Here is a 26,335-nt window from a genome sequence, read left to right as displayed (position 1 = left end):
ACGAACAACCATTGCTGGGCAGCTCCCAGAACTCTGGGAAACATAAGCACTGAATTGTTTTGAATAACCTCATACATTTAATCGTGATCTTAATTGTAGAGGATGTTCTTTATCAGGAAAATGTCAGGAACAATAAACTGCACCAAACAGGGTATAAAGATGAGGGAACCTGTTGTTTTGAAGTAGCATTACTCCCACCCCAAATGTTGGACGGTCAGGCATGTACAGCACAATTCTCAAAGATTGTGGGGACTTCTACTACTGACTTCATGGGACTTCTACCCTCATTGCCTCATGCTGATCAGGACTTTGTCAGATAACATGGGGGCTTTTGAATTGCCTTACTGTCTCTGAGGAGAACAGAGCTCTCTGACGCCACACATTCTTATAACTGCACATCTGAAAGGACAGGCAATCACACAGAGCAAACTGAGTGTCTCTACTGTATCTTTCTACTCCTTATTGAGTAAAATCTACTGGATTTGGGGAGCATTCAGTAGGATGCCTGAGCTGGTAGAGCAGCAAGCTCAGGTGGTTTGTGGCTGAACAAGAAGAAGCAGTTTCAACAATGGGTACTGAGAGGCACTAGAGACACTGGGACCTTCACAGTGTCTGTCCCATGGGTGGCTGCACAACACAGGATCAGCACTAGGCCATCAGTCCTGGGCTCTGTGGGGGCTGAGCCCAAATGGCTAACACCAAAAACAATGGTCTCATATTTAGTTTTCATGCTTGGGCAGAGACATAATTAACAGAAAGAAGGAGGGCTCTAAGAAGACAGCCCACCACTAATAGAATAGCGAGCAGGACATGAACTGCGATCTAAGAGGCTCAGCTGAAAAATCTGGCTGCAGGCATTTTAATTCCTAGGAGAAGTGTCCCAGGAGCTCCCACAAAGAGAGTGAGTGCCTAAGTGAGCTTTGGCAGGAGCAGCAGGGCTGCCACTGGTGCTGTGGCTGCGGGAGCTCATCGCTCGGGTGCCACAGGTCCCTGCGGGGCGGGTGAGTGATGCTCACAGCAGTGGCACTGCCACCTGCCCGGGGGACACATGCTGTGCTCAAGCCTCTGCTCTGCCAGATTTGGACACGTTTGTATCACCTCGACGTGAAAGCAGAAGGTGGGGAGCTGTTCAAGCAGACAGGGAAAAGGCTATCTCAGTGTCATCTCCTAGAGCTGTGCCTGCTGTGTGAACATTCATAATGTTTGGAAATAAAGAGAAGAAATGAATCTCGAAGGATTGCTTGCAATTGCTGCAGGTTACATCTGCTCTAAAAGGGGAAACTGGTGGCTACATCGCTGTGTTAACTTTTGTGTTTGGGAGTCTCAGGTGGTGTTACAGAAAAAGAAATTTTTGAAGGGACAGCCATACAGATATCAGCAAAAACCTCCTCATGAGAAATCTCAGCTCCTGAAGCAGTACAGAGGTAAAATCTTAGTGCCGATTGTGCACTTGGAGCTATAAGTAAATTATAACATCTGCAGTTAAATCATCTTTGCTGCTGCAATCAGCCTATCTCAGTATACCTTATGAAAGCTCAGCATTTTTACTTTGTTTCCTACACTTATTTTTCATTCCTTCTTCTTAAAGCATCCACAGTCCTGCTTTGTCAACATGCTGACATCTTCCTTCAGGGAGGAAGTTTTGTCAGCTTACTTGCCTGCAGTGCCTTATGCAGACCTCTATTGTTTGTTTCATGCAGAGAGAAAAAAAAATGGCATATAGCTATTACTTCTCAGGACTACATACAACAATTAGTACTTAAATGCCAGAAGAGAAAACTGACATGCAATCTTAAAAGTGGTAGGTAAATTTTTAAAATAGAGTTTGATTTTGGCAACTAAAGATAATTGCAGCCTCAGCCAGTCTGTAAAAGTGAGTGTCTGCAGCATGTCCAGGCTCCTGCCAAGGCACAGTGTGCTCTAAGCTGGAGGAGATGCAGGCAGGAGGATTGTCCCCAAAGCATGGCAGCCCATAACAAGGTGGGACAGCAGAATCTGGCCCCTGTGGCAGAGGGACTGGGAGAGATGTGTGAATTACTGTAGCTGCCATACTCTGTGAAACCCATTTGAGCCCTTGGACAGCGAGAATGAAGAAGGAAGTCCTGATTACCACATACATTTAAGAGCCAGCACTAAATGGAAGATAGGTTTCTCTAGTAGTCTTTGCTTCAGAAAGCTTTTCAGTGCATCTCCCAGACAAATTATTCTCTGGAATTTTACTCTTCAAAAACAAACTAGAGGAGAGGGATCATTGCTTACAGAAAAAACCCCAGAACCCTGAAGATATCCTCTCAAAGCTGTTGAGAGATACACATTAAATATATTTCATCCAAAATTCTAACCAGAATGACTACACTGACAACTAAAACTGGGTAGGAAGTGATTTGAACTTTGCAGAAAAATGAAACCAGCAATGAGGTCTTTATAAAGTATTTGCTGCCATATATTGCTGCCATATCATCCATCTGCACCTTCTTCATTTGGAATCCAGACAAAGGCTGCACTTTTTATGCCAAGTCTTAAAGTCTCCAGTAGAAATAATTCTGGGAAGTCTTTCTCCAGTAGAAATAATTAAAAAAAAAACCCAACTGCTTAAGCTATAAAAATATGTATCCTTTTTTCCTGGTAATTAATTCTTTGGTGCTCATGGCAATCACATTAACTACTTTGATTTCTATTGGCATTCATGAGGAGGCCATGTGTAACTCCTTTACTGGTCTTTTGGTAGTTTAACCTGAATAAATGTGCGCTTGTTATAATTAGTTTCAGTAGCACTTTATGGCCCTTTCAGAATCTTCCACTTTAATACAGTAATGATGCCTCATATTTTTGTAGCATCTATAATCTATAGAGCTCAAAATGGCTTAGGAATATTACAAGAAGAGGCCTGAAACATACTGAAGTGAAACTTGCTAAGGACACAAAGCAAACCATATTACAAGGGGCATAACAAAATTGTGGAATTTTGGCTTTTGGACTGTGCAAAAAATGCCCCTCTCTGTACATTGCAAAACTAGCATATGTTAGTACTCAGCTAGATCATTTTGGCAATTTCTAAAAAATGATTACAGGGATTGTCTGTGCAATTCTTTGTAGTCAGAACTGAAACATCTACACTCATGTTCAGGGGCAGCTGACAGAAAACCTGACAACTTAATTATCTTGTTGGTGAGCCAAAGAATCCATCAGGGAAGGTGATAATGCACGATTCCAGCTTTTGGATGAAACTGGTTCTTGCGTGGCTGGCTTAGAGCATGGGTGAGCCTCAGGTCAGCCTGCAAATGGCCATAGAGATAGATAGACTCTGACAAAGGCAGTGAGCAATTTTGGGAATTATCTTCCAGTCAGCTGGGGTCTTCAGGCTGCCAACATCCAAAAGCATGATCATGAATCAAATTACTTAGCACTAAGCAGGTAAAGTTCTAGCTGCAGAGAAATTAGGATTTCATCCTGTGACTGTACCATTGTGAGTGCAGAAATAACACCCTCAAGGTTCAGTCTAGAATGATTCAGAGCCACCAACATGTACAGTTTCCAGAGGCAGATAAAAATCAACATTTTGTACTGACTGGATTAAATCAGTCCACAGATGTATCCATTAAACTTTGTGAAGGTGGGGAACTAGAGGCAGAAATGAGTTTCCCTCACATGGAATATCATGTCACTGATATGCATCAGACAGCTTCAGGGGATTAAGAAGCTAAATCACGTCAAATACAAAAGCCATCATACTCATAGTATATACACCGAAAAAGAGGACCTGGAAAGCAGAAGTACCTTGAAGGTTAACACCTTGAAGCTTTCATAGTCAATAGCAGCAGAATTTTCCACTATTATTGTAACCTGAGCCTCATTGAGGACAGTCTGAGGAACCACTCGGAATATGCCACCAGGTCCAATAAGACGGAGGTTGAATTTAGCATTGGCTCCCTGTGAATTAAAGCAGATATGACATTGATTCTTTCCAGTGAATGGCACAAATCTTACAGCCTAGATTGCTCTCTTTCTTCAAACTATGTAAAATGAGAACGAATCTTACTGCTTAGAGACCTCTGCTCTCCATCCCCCGGGCAGGAGACCACTAAGAGGCTTATTAGTTGTATAATCCCTCCAGCCCTAGTCACAAGACAGACACAGCTTTTCTTAAAATAGATTGACAAGCTTGGTTATTCTTTCAGTCATAATGGAAAAACCCCACAGCAGGCCTGGCTAAAAGAGGAATCTTGTGGCAAGCAGCCTTGGGTTTCGTGCCACACACTGGGAGCTAGACAGAGATGACACCACATGCATATTGGCAGGGAAGTCCTGCCTCTTCCAGCTTCCTACCAAGGAAAGACAACTGAAATTCTCTAGTAAGGAAAACACAACCCTCACAAGCCCAATCTCACAGAATGGTTTGTGTTGGAAGGGACATTTGAGATCACCACAGGCAGGGACATCTTCTACGAGACCAGGTTTCTCAGAGCCCCATCCAGCCTGCCTTGAACACTTGCAGTGTCCAGCCTGTGTCCTGCTAATGCACATGCTGTGTGAGTTGTTCTTCGTGCATTCTGGATGATGAAGATGCAGAATCACAAAATAGGCAATCTCCAAACAGAGGTGGTACTCCACATTTTGCATTGATTGGATTAAGGTAGCCCAGAGATGCAAATACCAAACCTTTTGGAAGTTGGTGTACTTGTGGGGAGAGAGGGGCTCCACTTGTGCAGAACAAAATCTGACACACTTGACAGCTCCAGGTGAAATGAGAAGGCAAATCCCATTACACAGATAAACCTTCTAGCCAGAGAGAACATGAGAAGCAGCAGTATCTAAAAGGTTATCACCACTTGTGTGCAAGTTGGGAGGAGTGAGCCAGAGCCAGCTGGCCAGGCCGGTTCTTTTAAATCAAACTGGAGCATGCGAGAGAAAAGATAAAGGGGAGATTCTCATATTTCTGCCTTACAGGGAAGATGTGAAAATGAGCTGAGCCTATCTCACCAAACTCTCTGGGTTCACCAATTTCTCAGTGTCATGTCTACACTGCGACAAACAGTCAGATTCACTGCCTGCCTGGTGCCACGTTCTCCCTGTAGCATGAATCTTGAGATGATGAATTTCTAATAATAACTTTCAAACAGGACAACTTTACTTTCAGCTGTATCCCTGGAGAGCTTGTTATGAGTAGTTCTTGAGCAGCCCTAGCTCATGTCAAGAGAAAAAGTATTCAGCAGTAGTTTCTTAAGGGAAACAGAATGACCTTGGATACAAACTCAGTGGTCTGAGTTGTTTGGTTACACAAACCCATCCCCCAACTACAGAGGTGATAACAGGCTCTCTTTTGCTGGATGGTAAAGCCAAACACACAAAGCCAGAGCTGCTGGACTATGGAAAATAGTGCTGATGGGAAGAGTGGACAGTTTGGCAATACAAAGTCAGACAAAGTCATACCAAGTCTGTGGCACATGGGACTAGCAGGGTGGTATGGGATTGGGAGAGAACTGCCACTGCAACAGCTGAGTGATTTCTGACACAGATGTCCACTGAACCCAGATCTGCTCTGAGCAAGCCAGGCTGCAGCATGTCTTCAAGCAGACAGCCATGGGACACAGCAATGACTGGAGGAACAGCAGCACTGAGCCCTAAGCCCTGTTGAACAGGTCTGGGAGAGAAATTTCTGTATAATTTTCTTACAAGTAAGCATGGCATTTCCATCAAACTGTAGGCCTAAACTAGACCTTAACCACAGCTTCCTCCTCACTTGTATCATTCACTCCCCCAAAAGAAAAGTCTCTAGTAGCTGTGACAGACAGACACATGTTTAATTTTCTTCTCTACTGATCATCTTGGATAGAAAGGAAAACACTGCATTCTCTGCCTTAGAAGAAAAGCAACCCATCCCCCCTAGAGTGATGCCTTACACTGCACTAGGAAGCTTCTTGAGAAATCTATACAGTGCATTTATCAGTGTTTTCTGCTTATTTTATAGCCTAACTTGCAGCCTGAATATTTTGTCAGCCTAGATATATATTTTGTCTCTAAAGAGAAGAGATGGGTTTTGTTTCTCCCCTCTGCAGCACCATCCCCCGTGACAATAGCAGGGTAGACGTAGCACTGCTTTGAAAGCAGTCATTTATCTGCTCGCTGCAGAGCAGCAGGAGGGAGGGGGAAGAAGCCAGTGGGTTTGATAAAGTACAATACCATCAAACCAGCACAATACTAAGCACAGTTACAGAAGAGAGCTTTTTCCAATAGTAATACAATTCTCAGATGCATTAAGCTTTTTTCTTGTCACTACCTAACCAGAGGCTAACTCAGATGGATGTCATTCATACAGTATTTAGCTTAGGGGTCCCTATAGCAACCATTGCCATGGCACCTACAGGCATCACAGGTCAGTTAGACAGCGGGCTGAGATGGATGGAGTCTTCTTTCCTTTGCCTTTATCTGTTAGGTGTTAGTTTGGCTCAGGCATAATTTTTAAGACTACCTAAAAATATCACTCCAGTGGGAATGACTTATCAGACCATGCACTGCAGACCCTGGCTGTAACATAAGGACCAGAAGAAGATGAAGACTCTAATTACACCTGAAGTTAATAAAGGGCTTGGAACCTCCAAGAAAATCTTCAAAGGGAATATGTTCTCAGACAATACACAGGCAACAAAAGAACACAACCAGTAGTTAGGGAAGTTCATAAGGACAGTTCAGCTTCAGTTGCCACAAGACCTGCAGGTGCAGGACCACCCTTCCCATTGGCATAACTCTGTGTGACAGACTAACTGAACTCCTGGGTCCAGGCTTTCTGTGGTACTGGACCCTACAACTGCTTTGTCTGTCCTAGGCTTTTAGGGAATGCAGGTGAAACAGGTGAGTTTCTAAAATGACATTTCCCCATCTGACAGCTCTTTCTAGTCTTTACAAAAACAGGACAGGAAAACTGAAAGTCCACATAGTTTCCATTTACCTGATCTGAGTCATTGACTGTGATCTTCAATCCCCTTAAGATCTCACCCTCTGGGGGATGCTCGTACATGGTCAGTTCAAACCTGTTCTGGGGACCATTTTCTCCATAGAACGTTGGTGGATGGTTGTTGAGGTCGACCACCCGTATGGTCACCATGGCAAACGTGTGCTCTGAGGTGTCACCTTCCTGACTGACTTCTGATGCCTGCAGCAGGCAAGAGGAAGAAAAGAATGATGAAACTGTTTTCTCCTTCTTCAGGTTCATGTTCAGATATTATTCCACATGTACAAAGCACTCTAACTTGTAGGAAGATTCACAGCCTTATATTTCTCTAAAACCTCAGTCCATTTCACACTGAAGTTTATGATGATTAGAAGATTATGGTAATAAACCAGTCCCAGTAGAGCCCCAGTTGATTCTTCCTCTAATTTTGTGATCTTAGTAACTCACTCTAAGTGAAAACAGTTCTCTAAAAACAATCCAATAGAGGTAAGGTAATTGCTTGCCTAGAGTGTTGATAGAATAGAAAAGGAAGACAATGTTTAAATTTGCTGTGGTACCACAGGCAGTTCATTGTCTCAGTGCTGCAAGGACTGCAGCCTTTAATACTTTGAGAAAAACTGTACTTGAGGCATTTAGGTAAATATTTGAAAAGGTGCTTTTTTTTTTTTTTTTTGAGATTTAGTCTCTGATTCAGAATTCTGCTGTGCTCTTTAGATGAGCCTAATTTAAAGTGGATATAGTTTAGACAGACAGGCAAACCTAGCTGGTATTTTTCTGAACCACAAGATCAAATCTGTCTGGGTTTCAACAACTGCAACTTGCAGCCTGGATTCACTGGATTGAACCTGAGGCACTTCTTCTGCCAGGACAGAAACTGGCTGGTATTTTTGTCACAACAGCTATATCTAACATGCCTTTTTGCTCAAAGGGCTCAAAACCAAAGGCACTTTCTCTGAAGACACTAGTCTGGCAACTGAGGTGCCTGCCATTATGTCCTCTGGGTAATATAACACCCTCTTGGTTCCTCTAGCAGCTTTTGCAGCCTGCATGAACTCTGGGTCACCACATACATAATTAGGAGATCAGAAAAGCTTGCAAGGCTTTAACCCATTCTGCATGGGGGAGTGGTGGCAGACTGCAGTGAAGCAGAGCAGATAGAGGAAGAAATGGTGCCTGAGGTTAACTCAGCCGATGAGGACTCCACGTTCTCCCAGGTACAGCTCACTGCTGGAGCCCAGGAGCAAGCAAGGGCCCTTGGGGATGCTACACACTTGTTCTGGCAGTGTGCAATTCCTCAAAGCTGCCTATAAGCCAGTATTGTCCTTACCACAACAATAATAAGCAGTTTCAACATGCTGAAGAAAACCGATAGTCTTCACAACTTAATTCCACATTTTTAAACACTTTTTCTTTAGAAACTGCTTAAAACAACGCAGCCTGTCACATGAGTACTGGCTCATCGAGATGTTAGCTCATCAAGGTGTGAGCATGTATTTGTATGTGGCTGATGGGTGCCTCAGCCGTGGATGCTGACATGACCCTGCATGATCTGTTCCAGTCCTATTACTAATCACAGATTTGACTGTTACCTATCTCATAACGTGGAGGTTTCAAGACATTAATTCCCAGTTTAGCAATAAAATCTGGAAACACAGACAACAGGTATCTATGGACTGTAAAGAACATTGATTCTCTAGTCTCAGAGACAAAAATTTGGACAAGATGATTTCATTTGAAAGAAGTAATTTGAGATACTAAATATGCCAAAAATAATATCCCAACATCCCCACAAAAGCAATTAGTTCTGCTTTATACTATCTGGAACTCTGCTCAAACATAGGAGGTAGTTTCTGAAACAGGTAAAGTCAGATATAAATTGAACAATTTTAGATAATCAAGCCAACTCATGGCATTTGAGACCAATAGTCTTAAAGTGGCCACAGTACCTACCTTAACTTTTAGTTCATAAACTTCTTTCTTGAGCTGATTTGGGCTTTTTATCACAGAAATGGCTCCAGTTGTGTTGCTGATTTCAAATGACCCTTCACTTCCTGCAATGAAACCAAGATGCTCTGGTTATATGCCACACTTTCCTCCTTTGAGCAAGCATGGGCAAATCAACTATACACTTCATTGAGCACATCTTTGTCCATATGTGTATCCATGTCTATCCACAGATCTGAAGCCACTCTTCAAAGAGGAAGCATTTCTGCGACTGGGCACAGTGAGATGAAAACACAAATGAGGGTCAAGAAGGGTTTTGTCTCCAAAGAAAGGCTCAGTGGAGTTCTTCCCTTATGGGCAACTGTCAGCATTTTCCTCTTCCCACCCTGCTTGGGCTCCCCTCAAGCCTCAGCATCCAGGCATGCTAATTTGGTATTAGTTTTTATTATGCTGTCTTTATATGCTGGTTTAGACAAAAATAGACATTTGTCATTGTAATTAGCAAATGCTTAATTAAGTCTCTGAGAAACAAGAACATTTCTCTCACTAATATCAGCTAAGGTGAGAAGTCTGACAATCTGCCTCAAGGAAACACTTTGTCACTTCCCTCAGACAGCATTTCTGGAGAAATATCTTCTGGTCTTAAACACTGAGTTGTCAAAAAAAGCTTCCAGCCTGTTGCAAGGCTGTCTAGAACAAACAGGGCTTTTTGGAGTATCTGGGGTTAACCCCAAGGTTTCTGAACTGAGGCAGGACAGGGCTGCAGGCTGACTTTGCTGCTGCTGCCCAGCTTCCATTGACCTGGAGAGAATAGCAGTTCCAGGCAGAAGTTTATTGAGATTGGTATATTTGTGCTGAAGCAAATGCCAGCTTGCAGAGAGGCAGAAGTGTCTCACCAGGATGTCAGGAACCATCTCATATCACAGCCAAGGGCAGGCTGGTGCCCAGGACGGGCAGCCCTGATGCTGCCTCGTGTACAGTATTGGCCACATCCTCTGCTTTGTGGCAGTCTGCCATTGAAAGGAAGAGAGGAAACCCCTTTAAATGTAGGAGATCAAGCCTTCAGAAATAAAGGATGATGACCTGAAAGCACAGTAATTTTTCTTCTTCTCAAACTCATTTCCAATGCTGATTTTTAAACCATCTGATAGTATCCTGTTTTGCTAATACCTACAATAACTGCAACTTCATTAAAGCACTTGAGACACAACATTGAACAGATATTGACTCACAATACCCAATTATTAAGATACATTGGCCTGCAAAATATATTCTGGCTGAGAAGAAGCTGAAGTCAATAGTAGTTTCAAGCCACCATACTTCATGTTATTGTCTAGTTATCCTGGGGAAATTGGTAACCCTGGAGTACATGTAGCAGTATGTGTGTTCCTCCCTGCAGCACGTTCAGAAGATTGCAGCATTTCCCATTATTATTCCACACTCCTGGAATAAGAAATGCTTATTAAGAACAAACAATTTCCTATTTTCTGTTAGTGTTTTCTTGTCCTTTGACATCCCAGCCTGCAGTTATTGGAATAATGGCTTGTCAAAATAATGCCATTGTTTGAGGTGCAGGGGCAGAAACCTGTTGCAATCTTTTGTTCTGTTTTTCAACTTGCTATGCACTAAAAGCATAATCCCTTTCTCTCTTTTCCATTTCACACAAACAAAACCCTTTGTTAATGGGCACGAGAAATGGGCTCCGCATTAAGTCATATTTTGTTCTAGTTATCTGTCATCCACTTCCATCTTCCTTTCCCACTCTTTCCTAAACACTTACCTTTTTTTATCCCAGAGAACCCTTTCGGTCCTTCTCCATTTTCTTTGGAGATCCAGTATTTTTCCTCATTAATCTTATTTCCCTTTGACACTTTCCATGGTTCTTCTGCCTTTACTTGTTCTCTTTACTTAATTTCTCCACTGTTTAGCATATTTTCATCCCACTTACTTGTTCTTGCTCCTCATTTTACACCTTTCTTTTTACCTTTTCTCATTTTCTATCTATTGTCCTTTGCAACCTTTTTTCCCTCAATGTTTCTACCTTTCTTTTACCTATTTATTCCCTCACATTAAGAAGAAACCTCAGCATCAGTCTCATCCCATACCAAGACAAAATCTCATATGTGAGTATCTCTCTGTCCTGGATGTTTAGATCACTTAAGACAATGAAGCACTTACTCCATAGCTCTTCAGCTACACCTCAGATTTGTCTTAGGAAGTTTTGGGGTCTTTCACACCTGTGAGTTGGGGTGCCCTGTTGCTACAGAAGAAAAAAAAGAAAACCCAAAACCCCCAAAGCCGTAGCCTGGAGTTTAGTTGCTCTAAGCTGTTTTCTTCACCACCTAATGAATCATCAATTCAGCTAAGTTTCACATTCATGCTATTAAAAGACATGCGACAGACACTCCCAGAATAGCTGATGGAAAGCATTAATCTTCTGATAACATCTGTTTTCTTCCACTTCAGTGTACAGCCAGTGTCTCTTCACTGGTAAATATAATTTCCTCCAAGAAATCAGAGGTTTGACTGTTTAGCCACTTTCATCACTGTATTAATAACAATATCCCTCCAAATGCCACGTCTGGGTCTCCTAATGAATTATCTCACCTCCCAGATTAAGGGATAGAGATGCTCAGAAGAGGGAATGCATCTCCCTTTACACTTTCTGAAATGACAAGCAGGCACTGATGCCTAACAAATCAGCAACATTAACAGCTCCAAGCGCAGTTCTGTGAAGAAGATACTAAGACTCACTGAATTGAATCTTAGTTATTCTCTGCTAGACAGGGCCCTGAAGTTGTTTGAGGTACCTGACATTATTTCCTGAGATTTTGTCTCAGGTTTATTAAACTCCAGCATATTCTGTTCTAATTTAATGCCAGATGTAGTTTTGAGTGCCCTTCAAATTTCCCATAAGACAAGCCTACTCACCATTCACAATGCAGTAATGAATACTGTTAGGCTTTCCTCTGTCTCCATCCAGAGCAACAACAGTAAGGACCTCAGAGCCCTGGGGAGAAATGGGAAATCACAGTCTGTGTGCCAAGATCAGAGCAGTGAAATTGCAACAGCACATTAATAAACTGAACTCCTGTAGGTTTTCCTGCAGTGAAGTGCGGGGGCAGAGTGGGTGCTTGTGCCATATGGAGAACACATAAAGGGCCAGTGCCTACTGCTCTGTGAAATGGCTGCAGGCTCTGCATGGCCATGGGTGCCTCAGCCCTGGGGGCTGGCTGGTCACAGGAATGGCTGGAAGTTGTGGCCAAGGACACCTGCCTGGAGCCACAGATGTGGACAGCACAGGGGACAGGATTTGGAGCAGCTAATCTGAAACCCAAAGTTTAGTTTGGGGCACTACCAAGATTCCATCTGGCCGCTTCTGTGTAGGCTCCTGTGCCCCATGGCCACACAGTGTGTGCTGAGACACAGGCAGCTGCCAGGGAGTCACTGGGTCACTTTGGTCCTTCCTAATTAAGTTCAGACAGGCAGTAGAAGCAAACAGAGATGACAGAGCAACTTTGCCCACAGAATATCTGGGGCATAAAATTGTGATGAAAATGATGGTGATTTAACTGCTCTTAAACCTTCACTGTCTGTCTTTCTGCACAAGTAATGTGGCCGTGGGCCATACATAGAGAATTTGTGTGCTGGGGACCATTTGCTCATGTGACTGCTCCTATCAGCTCAGAGGGATGATGAGTGTCACATTAAAATGCTCACCCAAGTGGCAGTGAGCTGTGCAAGTCAGGCCTCTGAACTCAAGTGTTACTGTTTGAGGCTGAAGAACCAGGGAACACTGAAGCAACTGCCAGTGAATCAGAAATGGCAACAAGGAACATTTTCATGACAACCCTTGAGTGAATTTTTCAAACAAGAGCAAGGCTCTGTTAGAGCAACTGGAAATACAGAACTGTATTTATTATCGTTTATGCTGGAAGCAGCAATAAAATCTGCCTACTGGGCAAAATGCAGTGCAGTCCCTTTGAAGGTGACAGAGTACTTGTAAATCCTGACAACTCCACCAAGGAAAAAAGAAGCAAGTTTACAAAATTAACACCAAATGCGCAAACACCACTAAAATCAGCTATTGCCTCCTCCTCTGTGGAGTTCATTCTAATGGCAAAACCCATACTGGGAAGGACTGATTCCTGCTTCCATCATTATATCATAATGGTGTAAGTTATGAGCTCAAGCTGGATGTAATTAACATTTATTGATTCTCATTTCCATAGTAAACACTAACTCCCGTTTGCACCTGATTGTTATTTCAAGATCTATATGTAACTATGCAGAATAAATCAATATACATAATATAATTCATTCTAAACACCTGCAAAGTACATGAGTATTACTTCTCTGCCCTGCTGAAATGTAACAACCTCTGCAGTGAACTGCAATATATAGTCATGCATGGGCTGCAGTGTACATTTCTGGACAGAAAAGACACAATCTTTCATGGAACTCTAGGGAAGGTCAGATGAACAGAGTGCAATCACACTGCTAAATTCATCAATAGCCTAATTTTGGGTAATTTCATAGGCAGATACCATTTTTTGTCCAATATATGAACAACATTTTAATTAAATCTTTTGTATCAGGGTGAAAGCTGATCCACACAATCATGTCAGTGCTTAGAGAGAGCTCATTAGTTTGCAGCTTCAAGAATATGTGGCTGGAAATGACTGGTCCTCCTAATTATGTCCCTGTTTGGCTGATAATCTGATTGAGTTTAGGCCTAGGAGGCCTTCCTGGCCCGTTCTGCCTAACCAGCCATCACTGAGCAGAAAGCATCCTGCATTTTGGGGATGTCAGGGTTGCTTCTCCCCAGGTGATGCCCATGGGATGACACAGAGGGAGGGCATACTCGGGCATAAATTCTGTCTGCACCTTGAACAACCAGCTGTCAGTAGCAGACTGATCTGAGCTAGAGAATAAAAGCACTGTGAGCCCACAGAGCAAAGAGACACACAAAGGCTTTTAAGCATGATGTGTTCAGGTGAGGTGAGTGGCAGCCTGCTTAAGCCTTCAGCCAAGTGCCTCTGGAGGTCTGAGCTGCAGAAGATCTCTTAGTCACTCTCTGGGCTTAGACCAATATAAATGGGCAGAATCTTTTTTGACTTCAGTGAAAACAACAGGAGGCCCTGAATAGAAAATTTGCAGTTGACATGAGTAAGAAATAGTCTGAGATTCGTTCAGCTCATTTCACCTAGGAGTCAAATCAGAGTTCAGGTCCTATTTCCAGTAAAGCCTGTACTAGAAACCTTAGGGCTGTCTTGACTGAGATGGGAAAGGCTGCACTTGTTCTCCTTGTTCTCCCAGAGATGAAACCTTAGGGCCATCTTGACTGAGATGGGAAAGGCTGCACTTGTTCTCCCAGAGATGAAAACGAGAACTTACTGCGAGCGTGTCCTCATAGACATATCCATAGTAGGGAGTCCCGATGAACATAGGAGGAGTGTCCTGAACATCCTCCACATTGATAGTAACTGTTGTTGTGGCTGAAAATACTTTGTTGTCTCCCCTGAGCTTCCCACCTCCATCCTAGAAAAGAAGTAATGGTCAGATGCCTCTGCTGAAGCATGCCTGAAAATCAGCTTAGGCATTGCATGGACCTCATGAGCCTTCAGAAGCACAGGTCCAGGAATCCCTTCTCTCTCTGAGCATATTGATTAATCTGTGCTGCCCTATTCCCTTCACTTTTCCATTTTTCCTGCACTCTCTCTGATTAGGAAGACAGCTTGCAGCGCCTCATAAGTAATTTCTTATATTAAAAGTGATTGAACCAATATATGCAGTCATAAATGATCTTTAGAGAGGGGACAGGGAATTCAAGGGTTTTTCAGGAAAAAAGGCTAGAATATTATACAAAAAGTTAGTGATCAAGGTGTACAGCTTTTAATCCCACACAGAGTCTTGTCATGAACACAAGACAGTGCACAGTAGCAAGATAGTGCTTTTCTAGAGGGAAATAAACACTGTACATGCTCAAAGTCACCTAGGAACACCTCTGTGATAAAGTGCAAGCACAGAAGGAGCTGTGCAGCCAAAACCTGCAAGACAGCCACACTGTATAAACAGTCTCTGGGGACTTGGCTACAACCAGGTCTCCACAACTGATGCAGCAGAGCCAATTAGGAATACAACTCACTATTTCAGAAGGTTTTAACACCCTCAGTCTCAGAGCACCAGCTGTAGGTCAGTAGTCATGCTGGTGTCTAAGAGTGCAAATTGTTCAACATGTCTGCAGTACCAATTTTAAAAATGCCAATTTTTTTGAAAAGATACACTGGTTTGTTTTTTTTTCTTACTTACTGTCCCAAAGGCAGAATTTAAGCCAAATTCTGCTACTTCTCTTTAAATGAACCTTGGCTAAAAATACATTAAAAGGTCCATACATTTTTCAAAAAATTTGAGCAACTCAAAGTCCTCATGAACTACACCAAAACTGCCCACTTTCCACCCATGTGAGTCTGTCTGTGTGACAGGATTGTGAGACACTTCAAAATCTTGTGACTTTTAATGCCTGTTATGAATCCTCAGCCAAGTCACAGGCACAGTACTGCTGGGAAAGACAGTGGCAAGAAGGGATGTGCAGCAATATTTGCATGAATTAAATAAGCTCCTGCCATGAGGCAGCAGAGAAGTGGAGAAAAGAAATGTCCACAGGTATTTCCAGGAAAGAAATCCATCTCTTGTGCTGTGCTGGGTTTAGCTGTGTCCTGTGTCTTACTGTGGGTAATGACTGGGGCCCGTCTGCCTGCCAGGGGCTTGTCCTTGTGGCAGTAGGGCTGTGCCCTGGGCAGCATGAGGAGCCCTGAGCTCACAGGCTGATGCTTCTTGAAGCCAGGGCTAGAAACACCAACCCTTCACTTCCAGGTGAGTCTCATGACACAGATGACATGAGCAAAATATGGGAAACCCCCCCCCAAATGCTCCAGATGTTGTTCAGCTGCAGACACCTGCCACCTTTCCTCCTTTACCTTTCCATGTTACACTCCACGCCTCCAGAGCTTACAGCAGGAGTTACTCTGCTGCCTTCATGCTGCAGCAGCACTTGTATTCAAACTAATTGGTCCCACTCAAACACAACACCCCACCTCCTCATAAAAGCCTTTTTACCTTGGCTACGACGACGACAAAATGTGTTCTTGATTTCTCGTAGTCCAGGGTGACCCCTGGTTTGATGCGCAGGACACCACTGTGACGGTCTATTGTAAACTTATTAGCATGGATGTTCTAAAAGAAAAGAAAAGAAAAGAAGAAACAGACAGAGATTACATGTGGGGAGATAGGACTGCCATAGGGATTCATCTTTTATTTCATCTGCTCGGGGAGAAGACTGGAATAATGATACGGTTTGGGTGAATAATGTATTTGATGAATTTCACCTCTGTGTGTTTATGAACAATTCATGAAGCAACCACAAGTCTCTCATTATTCAGAATAAATCAGTTACTTGTAATGTAGGTATTTTTAATCTTTTAGTATATCATTGTGAAAACTTAAACTTTGGCTATCTCAGTTAATTGCATGGAAAGAGGTAGGGAGACTTAACAGAAAAAAAGATGAAGGGAAAAGGAAGAAAAAAAGAAATGGTGTTACCCCTTAGTGTTTCAAAGTTCTACTGGTTTAAAAAAAATGCAGGAAGCTTGCATGTATAGATTATTATCAAACACAGTGGTGGTCTGGTGATTTTTGTGATGTACAAACAAAATCTAAAGAACACCTGATTTTAAAAAAAGCCTAAAAAATGCCTCCCTCCATTCTTCTGAAGTGGAGTTATCTGTACAAACACCTCTGTTCCTGTACCCAGACACAATGGCCACTGTCAGATAATCCTGGCCATTTCAGCAGATGTCACCACCTGCCTATACCATACCATGGAGAGGTTTTTTCTGTGCAGCTTGAGAATTCTCAGAGACTGTGCCCAAAGACATGGCAAGATTTTTTCAACAAATACACATATTTATCATTCTTTTTGCCACACAAATATATTATAAACTAGACATAGAATTTTGAAATTGCTGTCCCTTGGTCCATAGACTATCAGCTAAAGCCCTGTGCAAAACTGAATCTTGCACATGGATCATAATTTGTGAAATCAAAGCTAAATTTCAACAAGGCTCTCAAGGTGTTCTTTCATGGTATGCCCAAGCTCTTAACAGGATTAGCTTTAGTGCTATGTAAATATCTTCAAACTTGTCTCCATATTCGTATCCAAAATTAAATATTGCAACAAATCTGCTTTGTTTTTTTGTTTGCTTTTTTCATGTTTCCTCTTGAATAAGGGAAACTGCAGATAACCTGGATGAAACTGCCTGTAGGAAGAAGGAAATTGAAGGACATAATGAAAAAGAAATGTGGCATAAAGAAGACCTGTCATACAGAAGTTCATCTTTAATTCTGGAGCACTTTCAGTTCTTCACCAGTGGGCAGCAACTGAAAGGGTGGTTTCAGGCAGTCACTGCTTTGTCAGGGAGAAGATTTAGTACCTCTCACACTCTGATCCAGATATCAATTATGCACCAGCCTGCTACACTAAAGGGCGCATTTATGTTTCCAGTGTGTTTTGCTCCCTAAAGAAAGCTATTTCATGCTTTAGAAATCCCATAAGCATACAAGAATACCAGTTAATCTCCTTCTCCCTGTCACTCCAAAGGAAGGGCCAGTAAGAGCCCTGCCAGGAGGGGTCCTGCTGGCAAGCACCAGAGTGCCAGTGGCAACTCCAGCTCCCCTTACTGCCTGCTGGACCACCCTTGGCTTCTTGCAATCACACAACATCCCTTCTGCCAATGATTATTTTCTCATGCATGGTACAAAATTGGTCCTATAGGCATTATGAGCGCACTCAACCCCCACAATCTTTTTAAAATCTGCTTTCTGAAATCTGAGTAAATGAGAGATGATTTGTGAAGGTACAGACAATACTTTACCTGCAAGAAGTAGGTGATACTTCCTCCAGAACCCGTGTCTTTGTCTATTGCCTCAATCTTAAAGATGCTGCTGCTGGAGGGAGTGTTCTGTGACCAGAAAGAGTTAGCAGTCACACAGAAGCAGAAAACCAGGTGAGTTAAAAGAAATGAAAAATGAGCATGCAGGTAGGCAGAAAAAGATAAATGGTAGAAAGAATGTAAAAGCACTGAGGGAACCAAAGAGCAGAAGGGAAAGAGGGAAGAGGTTAAAACTGGAAAACAAGAAGAAAGAAACACTTTGTGAAATAAAAATAACAGAACATTTTAGCTGAGACTGGGCATATCCTATTCCCACTGTAGTCAATTCTAAAAGCTCACACTGACTCACATGTTGGAACTTAACATACACCAAAAATAGCATACCTTACATACCTACAGACTTATTCCCCAAATTTGCAGTGAATATTAAATACCTACCCAAACCCTAAACCAAAAGTATGCAAGTCTGTCCTGCACAGCTTGTTATTTTATTGAAAACGTATTAGCCCCTGTTTACATCCTATAGAAGTATATTTCCAGTATGCAAAGGAACTTCACCAACCTCTGGGACTTCGACTATGTAAGGTGTATTGATGAACTCTGGGCTCTCATCATTGGCATCCATTACAAGGATCCTGACTTTTTCAGAAACCTGAAGTAGAATATGAAGAGCATATTATGACTCCCATTATTTATGAATCCCATTATTTCCTATTTACAGAGGTTTCCTGGGCAGTGGTACCTGTAGGATGCTGAAACCTCCCAAACACTTCTTGTAATAATCTCAGTTTCTTGGAGATGAGGAAGAGCTCTAAATTTATCCAGTCTTTTGGATAAGAAGAGGGTCCCACTTTTGTGGTACCTCTAGTGATGAAGCCCACATCCTCCTGCTGCCAGACTGCTATCCTGGCTGTGACAGCATCCATAAATTGAAAATACCAAGAAAATCTGTGGAAGTAGGACTGGATGCCCAGTGCCTCAGATTAGTCCTTAATGATTAGACATGAACAAAGCTTTATCTAGCAGCAGACAAGAAAACCCCCACCACCTTAGCCTAAGCAAATCTTCTTAACATCATGCTGGAGAAACACTGTGGGGGTGGGGACAGGCAGCTCTTGGGTGCCCAACAGTAGTTCCTATAATGTCACACATTTCTCCAAAAAGCCTCCAGATCTTAGGCACAAATCCGACTGTGCTGGCAGTGAAACTTCATGGGAGGCTGCTAAGTCAGTATTTCAGCTCACACTACACTGTAATTATCCTCAAATAGCTGAGCAAGGAGATGAAGTGAGACTTGATGAACTGTGAGTTCAGTGGCTTTTGGAACAGGAGGTAAGACTAATGAGATTATGTTTTCTGATCAAATGAGATAGTCCCTTTAAGGTAATTTAATAGGAGTAGGTATGTGAGAACAGACATGTTGACAAGCTACAGCATAATTAAATACTTACTGTACTCAGACCATCTGAAATACTGACAATAACTTCAATCTCATCTTCCTTCTGTAAATGAAGAAAATTCTTTTGTTAGAGAGATGGTGTTTGTCCTGATTGGAAAAGGGACTGCAGATTTAAACCTGTCTAGGCAGGCAGATAATAATACCACAAAGCAATCCCAGCAGAGGCCAGGAAGACCCCTTGGACGCTCCAGCTCCTTGAACCTTCTGTAGCTACTGTCAGGTTGCTCTGGTAATCCCTGTTGATTCTTAAAGTGCTCATAAAAATCAGTCTCCTTTTTCAAAAAATGTTCTCTAAAATTTGGTTCAAAATTCTTCTGTCTTAGAAGTTCTATATGGAACTTTAAAGGGTTTACCAAATATTGCATAAGATTCTCAGTGAGGAGATATGAAGGGTTATTGAACCTGTGTTCCAAGCATGTGTTCCAAGAATAAGGCTGCCTTTAGGCATCTTTAACCAGCACGGTTACATTGGCTAAAGGGCTGTGACATACTAGAGAAGTGTCCTGAAACATTGCTTATAAATCTTTACTTCTTCCTAATGACAGGAGAGTCGCCGGTCTGAGGATTTGATGACTCTAGCTGCCCCTAAGCTCTGGGTGGGGTGTCGGTGGGGGAATACAGAAATAAAGAACATACTTCTTTTTTGAAAAAAAAGTTGGACAGACAGCAGCTAAAAAATCTGACAGCAATGTTAGTGGCACAAGTCAGCTGGAATGCAACATGAAGGGTGAAGTATAATGTCTTAGAATTGCAAAGTATATTAAATGCTTCAGGGGCTAATAAACTGGCCTTGTCCCTCAAAACCTCAGATCAAATTACACAGAAAGAAATTCCACAAACACCTGGAGTGGTGCCATTTTATTTTACCTCTCTGTCAAGCTCCTCGATCAAAGTAACATTTCCAAGGTTCTTGTCAACAGAAAAGTAACGTCTTGATCCAGCTTCATAGGTCAGATCATATGTCACGGGATCTCCTTCTGGATCAGTTCCATTCAGAGTGTACACATGGGTTCCTGAAAAATTGGTATTCAACAGCATTTCCCTGTGGTTATTTCAATCAGTGAGTATTTCACTGGTCTGTTCCTAAGGAACTTGGCTGCCCTGCAGCAGGAGAAGGTTTTGTCAATCAAATCCACTTACTGGGAAATAGGGATAAGCAGACAGTTCAATAGTCCTGGTGGGAGCTTTTTAGCCAGCTGGTTAAACTGAGTTCATTAGTGCTGGTTTCTGTCACTTGAGGCCCTTTCCTGTGGAGCTGTATCCAGGTCAATACTGTTCATATCCAAGGGTTTATCTAGGTGACAAGCTCTTCACCAGCTCTCAGCCCAGGTGAGCCACAAGTGATGCAGTTGTACAACTGGGTGACAATCTCAGCAGTACCAAAAGGCCCTCACAGACCTCTTCTTTGTAGGAAGAATTGCAAACTAGCATTCAGAGAATCTGGCAATCTCCCTTCAGGGGAGAGCTCCTGCAGGACTGGATCTGAGCTCTGAATCTTGGGAGGTGCAAGGACATTTTCATACTTTCCCACTTTCAGAGTTAATCAATGCAAAAGTCTTCTTTCCTACTTCACTCCCACTCATTAGCTCTCTCTCATTAAATTCTTTACTTGACACACCCACTCATGCTCATACCAATTATTAAACTTTTCAAACTCATCAATGTATTTCCTTCGGAAGCTGGAGAAAGATTGTTATTTCTATTTTTAAACACTGAGAAGCTGGTGCCAGTTTTTCCACTAAACTGACTTTGTGTATTTTAAATTATAATTCCTGGGGGAGTTATAACACTCATATTTTCAAAGCATGGTGAGAGTGTTTATTAGCATTATTTTTTAAACTTACATGTCTGTAATTCTACTGTGCTTTAACACCTCAATCCAAACAACTTCAAGCAGTTTACAAACACCAGTTAATTGAGCTTGAAATACAAATCACTGCTGTTGTTTCCTTCCAATCCACTGTGCCTTGGGTAAGTTACCTGAGATATCCAGGTTGCAGAGGTTAAGCACAGAAACTGTACTTTACATCTGACAAAGCCCTCTGCACTTGTAGCCAAGTGGCTCACTGGTTACTAGTGAGTTTTGCTCAGCATGCAACCCAGGGATCCCTGCTAAGAAAGTTAGAATAAAGTTAAGGAAGAACACCAAGACTCTCAATTTTGAACTACTCTGGTCCTGAGCTTGGCAGGCTTTTAATTCAGTACTCAAAAGTGACAAATTTTCCTCATCTCCTCTCTTCAGTAGCATAGGTCACTGACCAGATCTGTAAGCTTGTGTTTAATTCTAGAGCTTTGCCCACACCACACAAGTCAGCTTCTTGAAGGTTTCCTCACTTTTGTGAGGCAACCTTTTGGACCTCATTTGCCTCTTCCTTGGCATGCAAACTGTGAAGTTCCTCAGAGGCCTTAATGGACGTGGGGCATCCAGCCATCAGTGGTGATATTTCCAGAGCATGGCTGGCTTCTTGTTATAGCAAGAGATTATACCAAACCATGTGGAATCTGTGCTCACTTAGGAACAAACTCTCATATGATAATTACCAGGGCAATATTTGGGCATCTTCGTACAGAAAAATGTTCCATTGCAAAAACCAATGCACCCACAAGAGCACTAACAAGAGACCCTGTTACAAGCTGGTTCAGCCAGCCAACAAATAATCAAGACTTGCAAAACAGTTCACAAAACTACAAAACATTTTCCCACATTTTTCTTTTACTTTTCCCACAAAATAGAATGGAAAATAACAACACATCTGTAACTGTGATCCTTGAAAATTATTAAGGAAAGACAATGGTATGACGAGACACCTCTGACTGTAACAACTCTCTAAACACAAGAAAATGAAAGGAGAGGAATTAACTGGGACTGATATAAAACAGTATCCTGAAAGGACACCTGCTTCCTGATACAACTGTCTGTGTAAGAGACAGAAATTTGAAAATTGTGGAGGGTATTGCAGCACCAGCACTGACTCATTTAGTCTTGTTTTTCAAAAGCTTTGTCTTAATATCATGGCTGGGTCCAATTGGAGATTTAATGTGTCAATTGTCATAATCTCCCTGATATCCCTATAAATATAGTGCTTTTCTGCAGTCTTTTTTTGGCCATTGGTTGTCTCTGCTTCTCAGTTGTTTTCTGCCCTTCCTCCTGCCTCTTCCTGTCCCTTGCACATGCCACAATGTGCAGCTTGCAAACTGTGCTGCCTGTTTCCAGCTCGTGTGGATGTCTGCAGCAGCTGCTCAGCAGTGCTCTCTGTGCCAGGGACAAACAGGATGAACACCACATCTGGGCTCTCCCCGAGCCTGAGAGCAACCAGCAGGCACAAGGTCTCTGCTGTGGCTGTGCCTGCCCTGAAACACCCACACCAGCAGTACACAAATGCAAACCACTCCTCAGGAGGTACAGGGCTGGAGAGCAACACACTGAAAGTTTGTGAACCCATTTGAACCTGGGCTTGTTCTTTAAATCTCACAGCTTCCTTTCCTACATTTCTTAGAATTTTCTTATAAGGAAGACAGGAACTTTCTTGCTGCTAAGTGTGAGAAGAAACATTGGTATTGGTAAAGACTGAGATTACTGAGCTTTCTGAGCAAGTAATGATGGACTTCATTGATCTTTACACTGGACTGTTCGCTTTTTAGCTAAAGCTGATGCTTCATTTTTCATAATACAAAATAGTCGCATGCCTTTTAAATTAGATTGTGGATCAAAATATTTTTTCTAACTCATTACAATTCCTTATTTTTTACAAATTGTAATTTCACTGCACAGTACTCTCCATATCATTAACACCCCCAGGAACACTTCTCAATGCAGTGTTAATGCCAATTAAAAATATGTTCTCAGTGCGCTGCCTCTACTTGCTGAAAAGGAAATAAATTAAAAAGATGGCTAAAATCTTACCAGAGGATACCAAATAAACAGCCTCCCCCTGTCATAAAAATATGGGAATAGAAAAGTCTTTACTTGAGGATATGGCAAATGCCACAGTTAGAAGAGCTGGATACTCTGAGTACCCAGGGGATGATGCAGCAGGCTGGGACAGGGGAGTCCTGGGGATATACTTGCTGCTCCCTGCTGTGGCTTCCTCCCAGGAGCCATGCCAGGCTTTTCCACTCTGTTTCTCTAGTCCATCTTAAAAGTAATTTGCTCTGTGCTCTGCCACTTGGGCTGTCTCATGATGCCATTGCTCTATTTTACTTCACTTTTGACTCAAATTTAATCACAGTCTCTCTCCTGAGCTCTGGGGCTGGTTTTGCTCTCTCATTGAAGACACGCTCTCCCTCTCTGCTGTGCAACACCCAGCAATCAGATCCCTTCCCTGTGAGTTAAACAAGTCAAGCACATTTTGGATTCATGCTCAGTCCTGCCACTGTCGTTGTCACCACAGCTGACATCTGTTAACAAGATGCTGAGAGGGATGCATGGCTGTGCTCCCAGCACAAGACACCTCTGTTCCTAATGTCACAGCAAATACCACCTTGCCCGGGGCCACGTGCCTGCTCTCCACATGTCTCAGCCAAGGAAGGGCCCGTTCCCCCAGCAGAAAAGGAGATGGACAGTTGACATGAAGCTATAGACTGCTGCTTTCACACCAAACTCACCCCAAGCACAGGGGAGCTCAGGCTCCTGGAGGTCATGACACACACCATGACTACCCCAAAGTTGGCTCCTTTCCCATTCACAGACTGCTCTTTCTGGACCATGCCCGGTGACTCCTGCTCCCTCCCTGCACCCTGGTGCAGCAGCTGGCTGGCAAGGCAGACATGGCAGCATCAGCAGCTCAAAAGGCATGGCTGCTGCAGCAGCAGCTGAAACATGGCCTGCAGCTGCCAGTGCCTGACATGGAGAGATGGGACATGGCAGCACGGGCTCAGCATGGGGACCAGACCATCACCCCATGGACAGCAGTGATATGTCCCTGTGGCACCCAGAGCTACCAGCTCCAGGGAGAATCCATCTGAGTGCTGATGTGTCTGCAGTTTCTGTCAGAAGAATCAAAACAAAATTGAAGGCTGCAACACCTGTGAGTCCTCAGAGCATCTCTGCGCAGTGCTCAGCTTTGCAGGAGGTTTTCTCTGTGCACTGCTGGCACTGCTGCAGGGGTGCAGAAGACAGGCTGTGTTTAACACTTCTGTCCTGGTAGCTCCTAGCTTTCCTAGAGGTGGACCAGGGTGACAGAAACAAGGAAAGAATACTAAATACCACAGGGGACAAGAAGGCTCTCCACAGTCAGCTGTGAATGATGGGAAGACAGGAGACCTGGAGTGGGTAGGAACAGGTCAGGCTTGAAGGATGAAGGGATCTGATGGGATCAGTCACTCAGCGGTGGGTGGCTGGCAGCTGTAGCTTTGATCAAAGAACTGCCACTGCAAACTGGGTTTTAATGGGAGGAGTGCCTTCTTGGGGGCAAGGGAATAAACATAAAGGGGAATGCAAGGAGATCATGCAGAGATCTACAGAGCACTGATGATGTTTGGGCTTTGAGAGAGTAATGAACTTAGGCCTTCTGAGTATACTTCAATCCCCTGCTCCGCAGCTGTTCCCAGCCCCACTCTGTCCCCACTATGAGGCTTACAGGGATTATGAGGTAAGATGAAACAAACAACCTGAAATAGCATCCCACTCCTGCCTTAAGACCTTGATTAGGAGCACATGCACATTTTGTACGTACACATGCAAAGAGCTAATTACCCACCTGCCCTGCCAAACCACAAGCACCAATTGCTATTTCATTTTATGTCTTCTCCCACTCTTCTTAATTCTGACACTGAAAGGGGCTGCTGTTCTGGCCCCTCTTACCCTGAGGGGTCTCATGTCCTGCAACAATAAATAGGATCTGGGAATTTGCAGGTACTTTAAAGTATTCATGCAGAAATGGTACTGTCTGGTTTTATGATAACTTGATACACAAGTTACAACTATCTGTAAATAAGTAAAACTGGACAAGGGAAAAGAAGGTCAAGTTAAGGATGATATGAGAATGATAATGAATTTGGTGTGTTCACACTGCTGCAGAACTGCAATTTCTCTTTCTACAGCCACACAGAGAATCCACCACGTCCTTTCAGTGTTCCCAAATGTTGCGTGTCCCTTGCCTACAGATGTCTGGGAATATAACTAACACATACTACTTGCCAACCACTTGCAATCTCAGCAGGGCCAAAGACTAAAATTCCTGGAGGTTTATTAAAGCTGCTGTCTGTGGCATTGCACAGATCAGACACCAGCTACAGCCAAGAAAAGCATCCTGCCCATGACTCCAAACTTTATGTAAGCACAGGGAAGAACTAATACCAGCCTGCCCATTTTTGCAGCACATAAACCTGAAGCCATCCAGAATCAAAGATTCTGAAGTTTTTTTCCCCTTTTTTGTCACTGATCATCCTGCTCAACCTGAGAGACGACTGCAGGAGTGTGGATGCTTGGGACTGCACATGGACATGGCAGACCAGATTCCTTCTCCTGCTTCTGGAGATCAGAGCTAGTGATGAAGAACAATAGTCTCCTCTGCAGTGCCACAGAAAGGGCCAGCCTGGTAGCCATTTAGCACTGAGCTCTGGCACTAAGATGTGGCTGTGGTCTGATGTGAATTCTGGTCCTCTTGCCCTGTACAAGGCTGAAAGCACACCCAGCACTGCAGCACTGAAGTGTCAGTGCTGTTTGTGCCCTTCTCTGTGATTGTCTCTGCCAAAGCCTCCCTGAGGAGTGGCTGTGCTGACAGGGGCAGCAGCAGCCTGTGTTAAGCAAATCCCAACCAACCATGTTCCAATGGAACTTCTGGAAGTGCTTTCAGAAGAGAGGACCTTGCAGTACTTACTGCTGTTTGTTAAGGTATTCTGGGAATTAGCCCAAAGAAGCACTGGAAGCTGTGTGACAAAGCAAGCACATTTGTTCTTCTCAGAAGTAAGGTCTTATCTCTCCTTCCCAAGGGTTTCTACAGGGGCTTTGGAGCTTTCAGAGAGAAGCTGTTTCTCTCTTGTCTTTTAAAGCACATTTATACATCAAATTAGAAGTACAAGCCATCCAAT

At 43.1% G+C, this 26,335-nt stretch overlaps 1 protein-coding gene across 22 annotated transcripts in view; it reads right to left on the bottom strand.

Annotated features, from left to right (window-relative positions):
- The window catches only part of CDHR1 (cadherin related family member 1), a 73,064-nt gene that overhangs the window by 15,730 nt on the left and 30,999 nt on the right, over nt 1-26,335 (bottom strand). For 6 of the 22 annotated variants that reach the window (XM_086899844.1, XM_086899864.1, XM_086899845.1 and 3 more), the window contains 10 exons: nt 20,171-20,316; nt 19,296-19,346; nt 18,407-18,496; nt 17,827-17,913; nt 16,013-16,129; nt 14,291-14,434; nt 11,825-11,903; nt 8,900-9,000; nt 6,947-7,150; nt 3,778-3,930 (listed from right to left, as the gene is read on the bottom strand). In XM_086899844.1, coding sequence (XP_086755970.1) covers nt 3,778-3,930; nt 6,947-7,150; nt 8,900-9,000; nt 11,825-11,903; nt 14,291-14,434; nt 16,013-16,129; nt 17,827-17,913; nt 18,407-18,496; nt 19,296-19,346; nt 20,171-20,316 — 1,172 coding nt within the window. Of the gene's footprint in view, nt 1-3,777; nt 3,931-6,946; nt 7,151-8,899; nt 9,001-11,824; nt 11,904-14,290; nt 14,435-16,012; nt 16,130-17,826; nt 17,914-18,406; nt 18,497-18,586; nt 18,807-19,295; nt 19,347-20,170; nt 20,317-21,283; nt 21,416-23,908; nt 24,870-26,335 lie in introns of those variants that run through there. The other 16 variants (XM_086899860.1, XM_086899861.1, XM_086899857.1 and 13 more) reach the window with 11 other exon arrangements.

This window comes from Cyanistes caeruleus, chromosome 8 (genome assembly GCF_971803275.1).
Source record: "Cyanistes caeruleus chromosome 8, bCyaCae1.hap1.1, whole genome shotgun sequence".
Classification (NCBI taxonomy): Eukaryota; Metazoa; Chordata; class Aves; order Passeriformes; family Paridae; genus Cyanistes; species Cyanistes caeruleus.
This window is presented reverse-complemented; position numbering and strand designations above follow the sequence as displayed.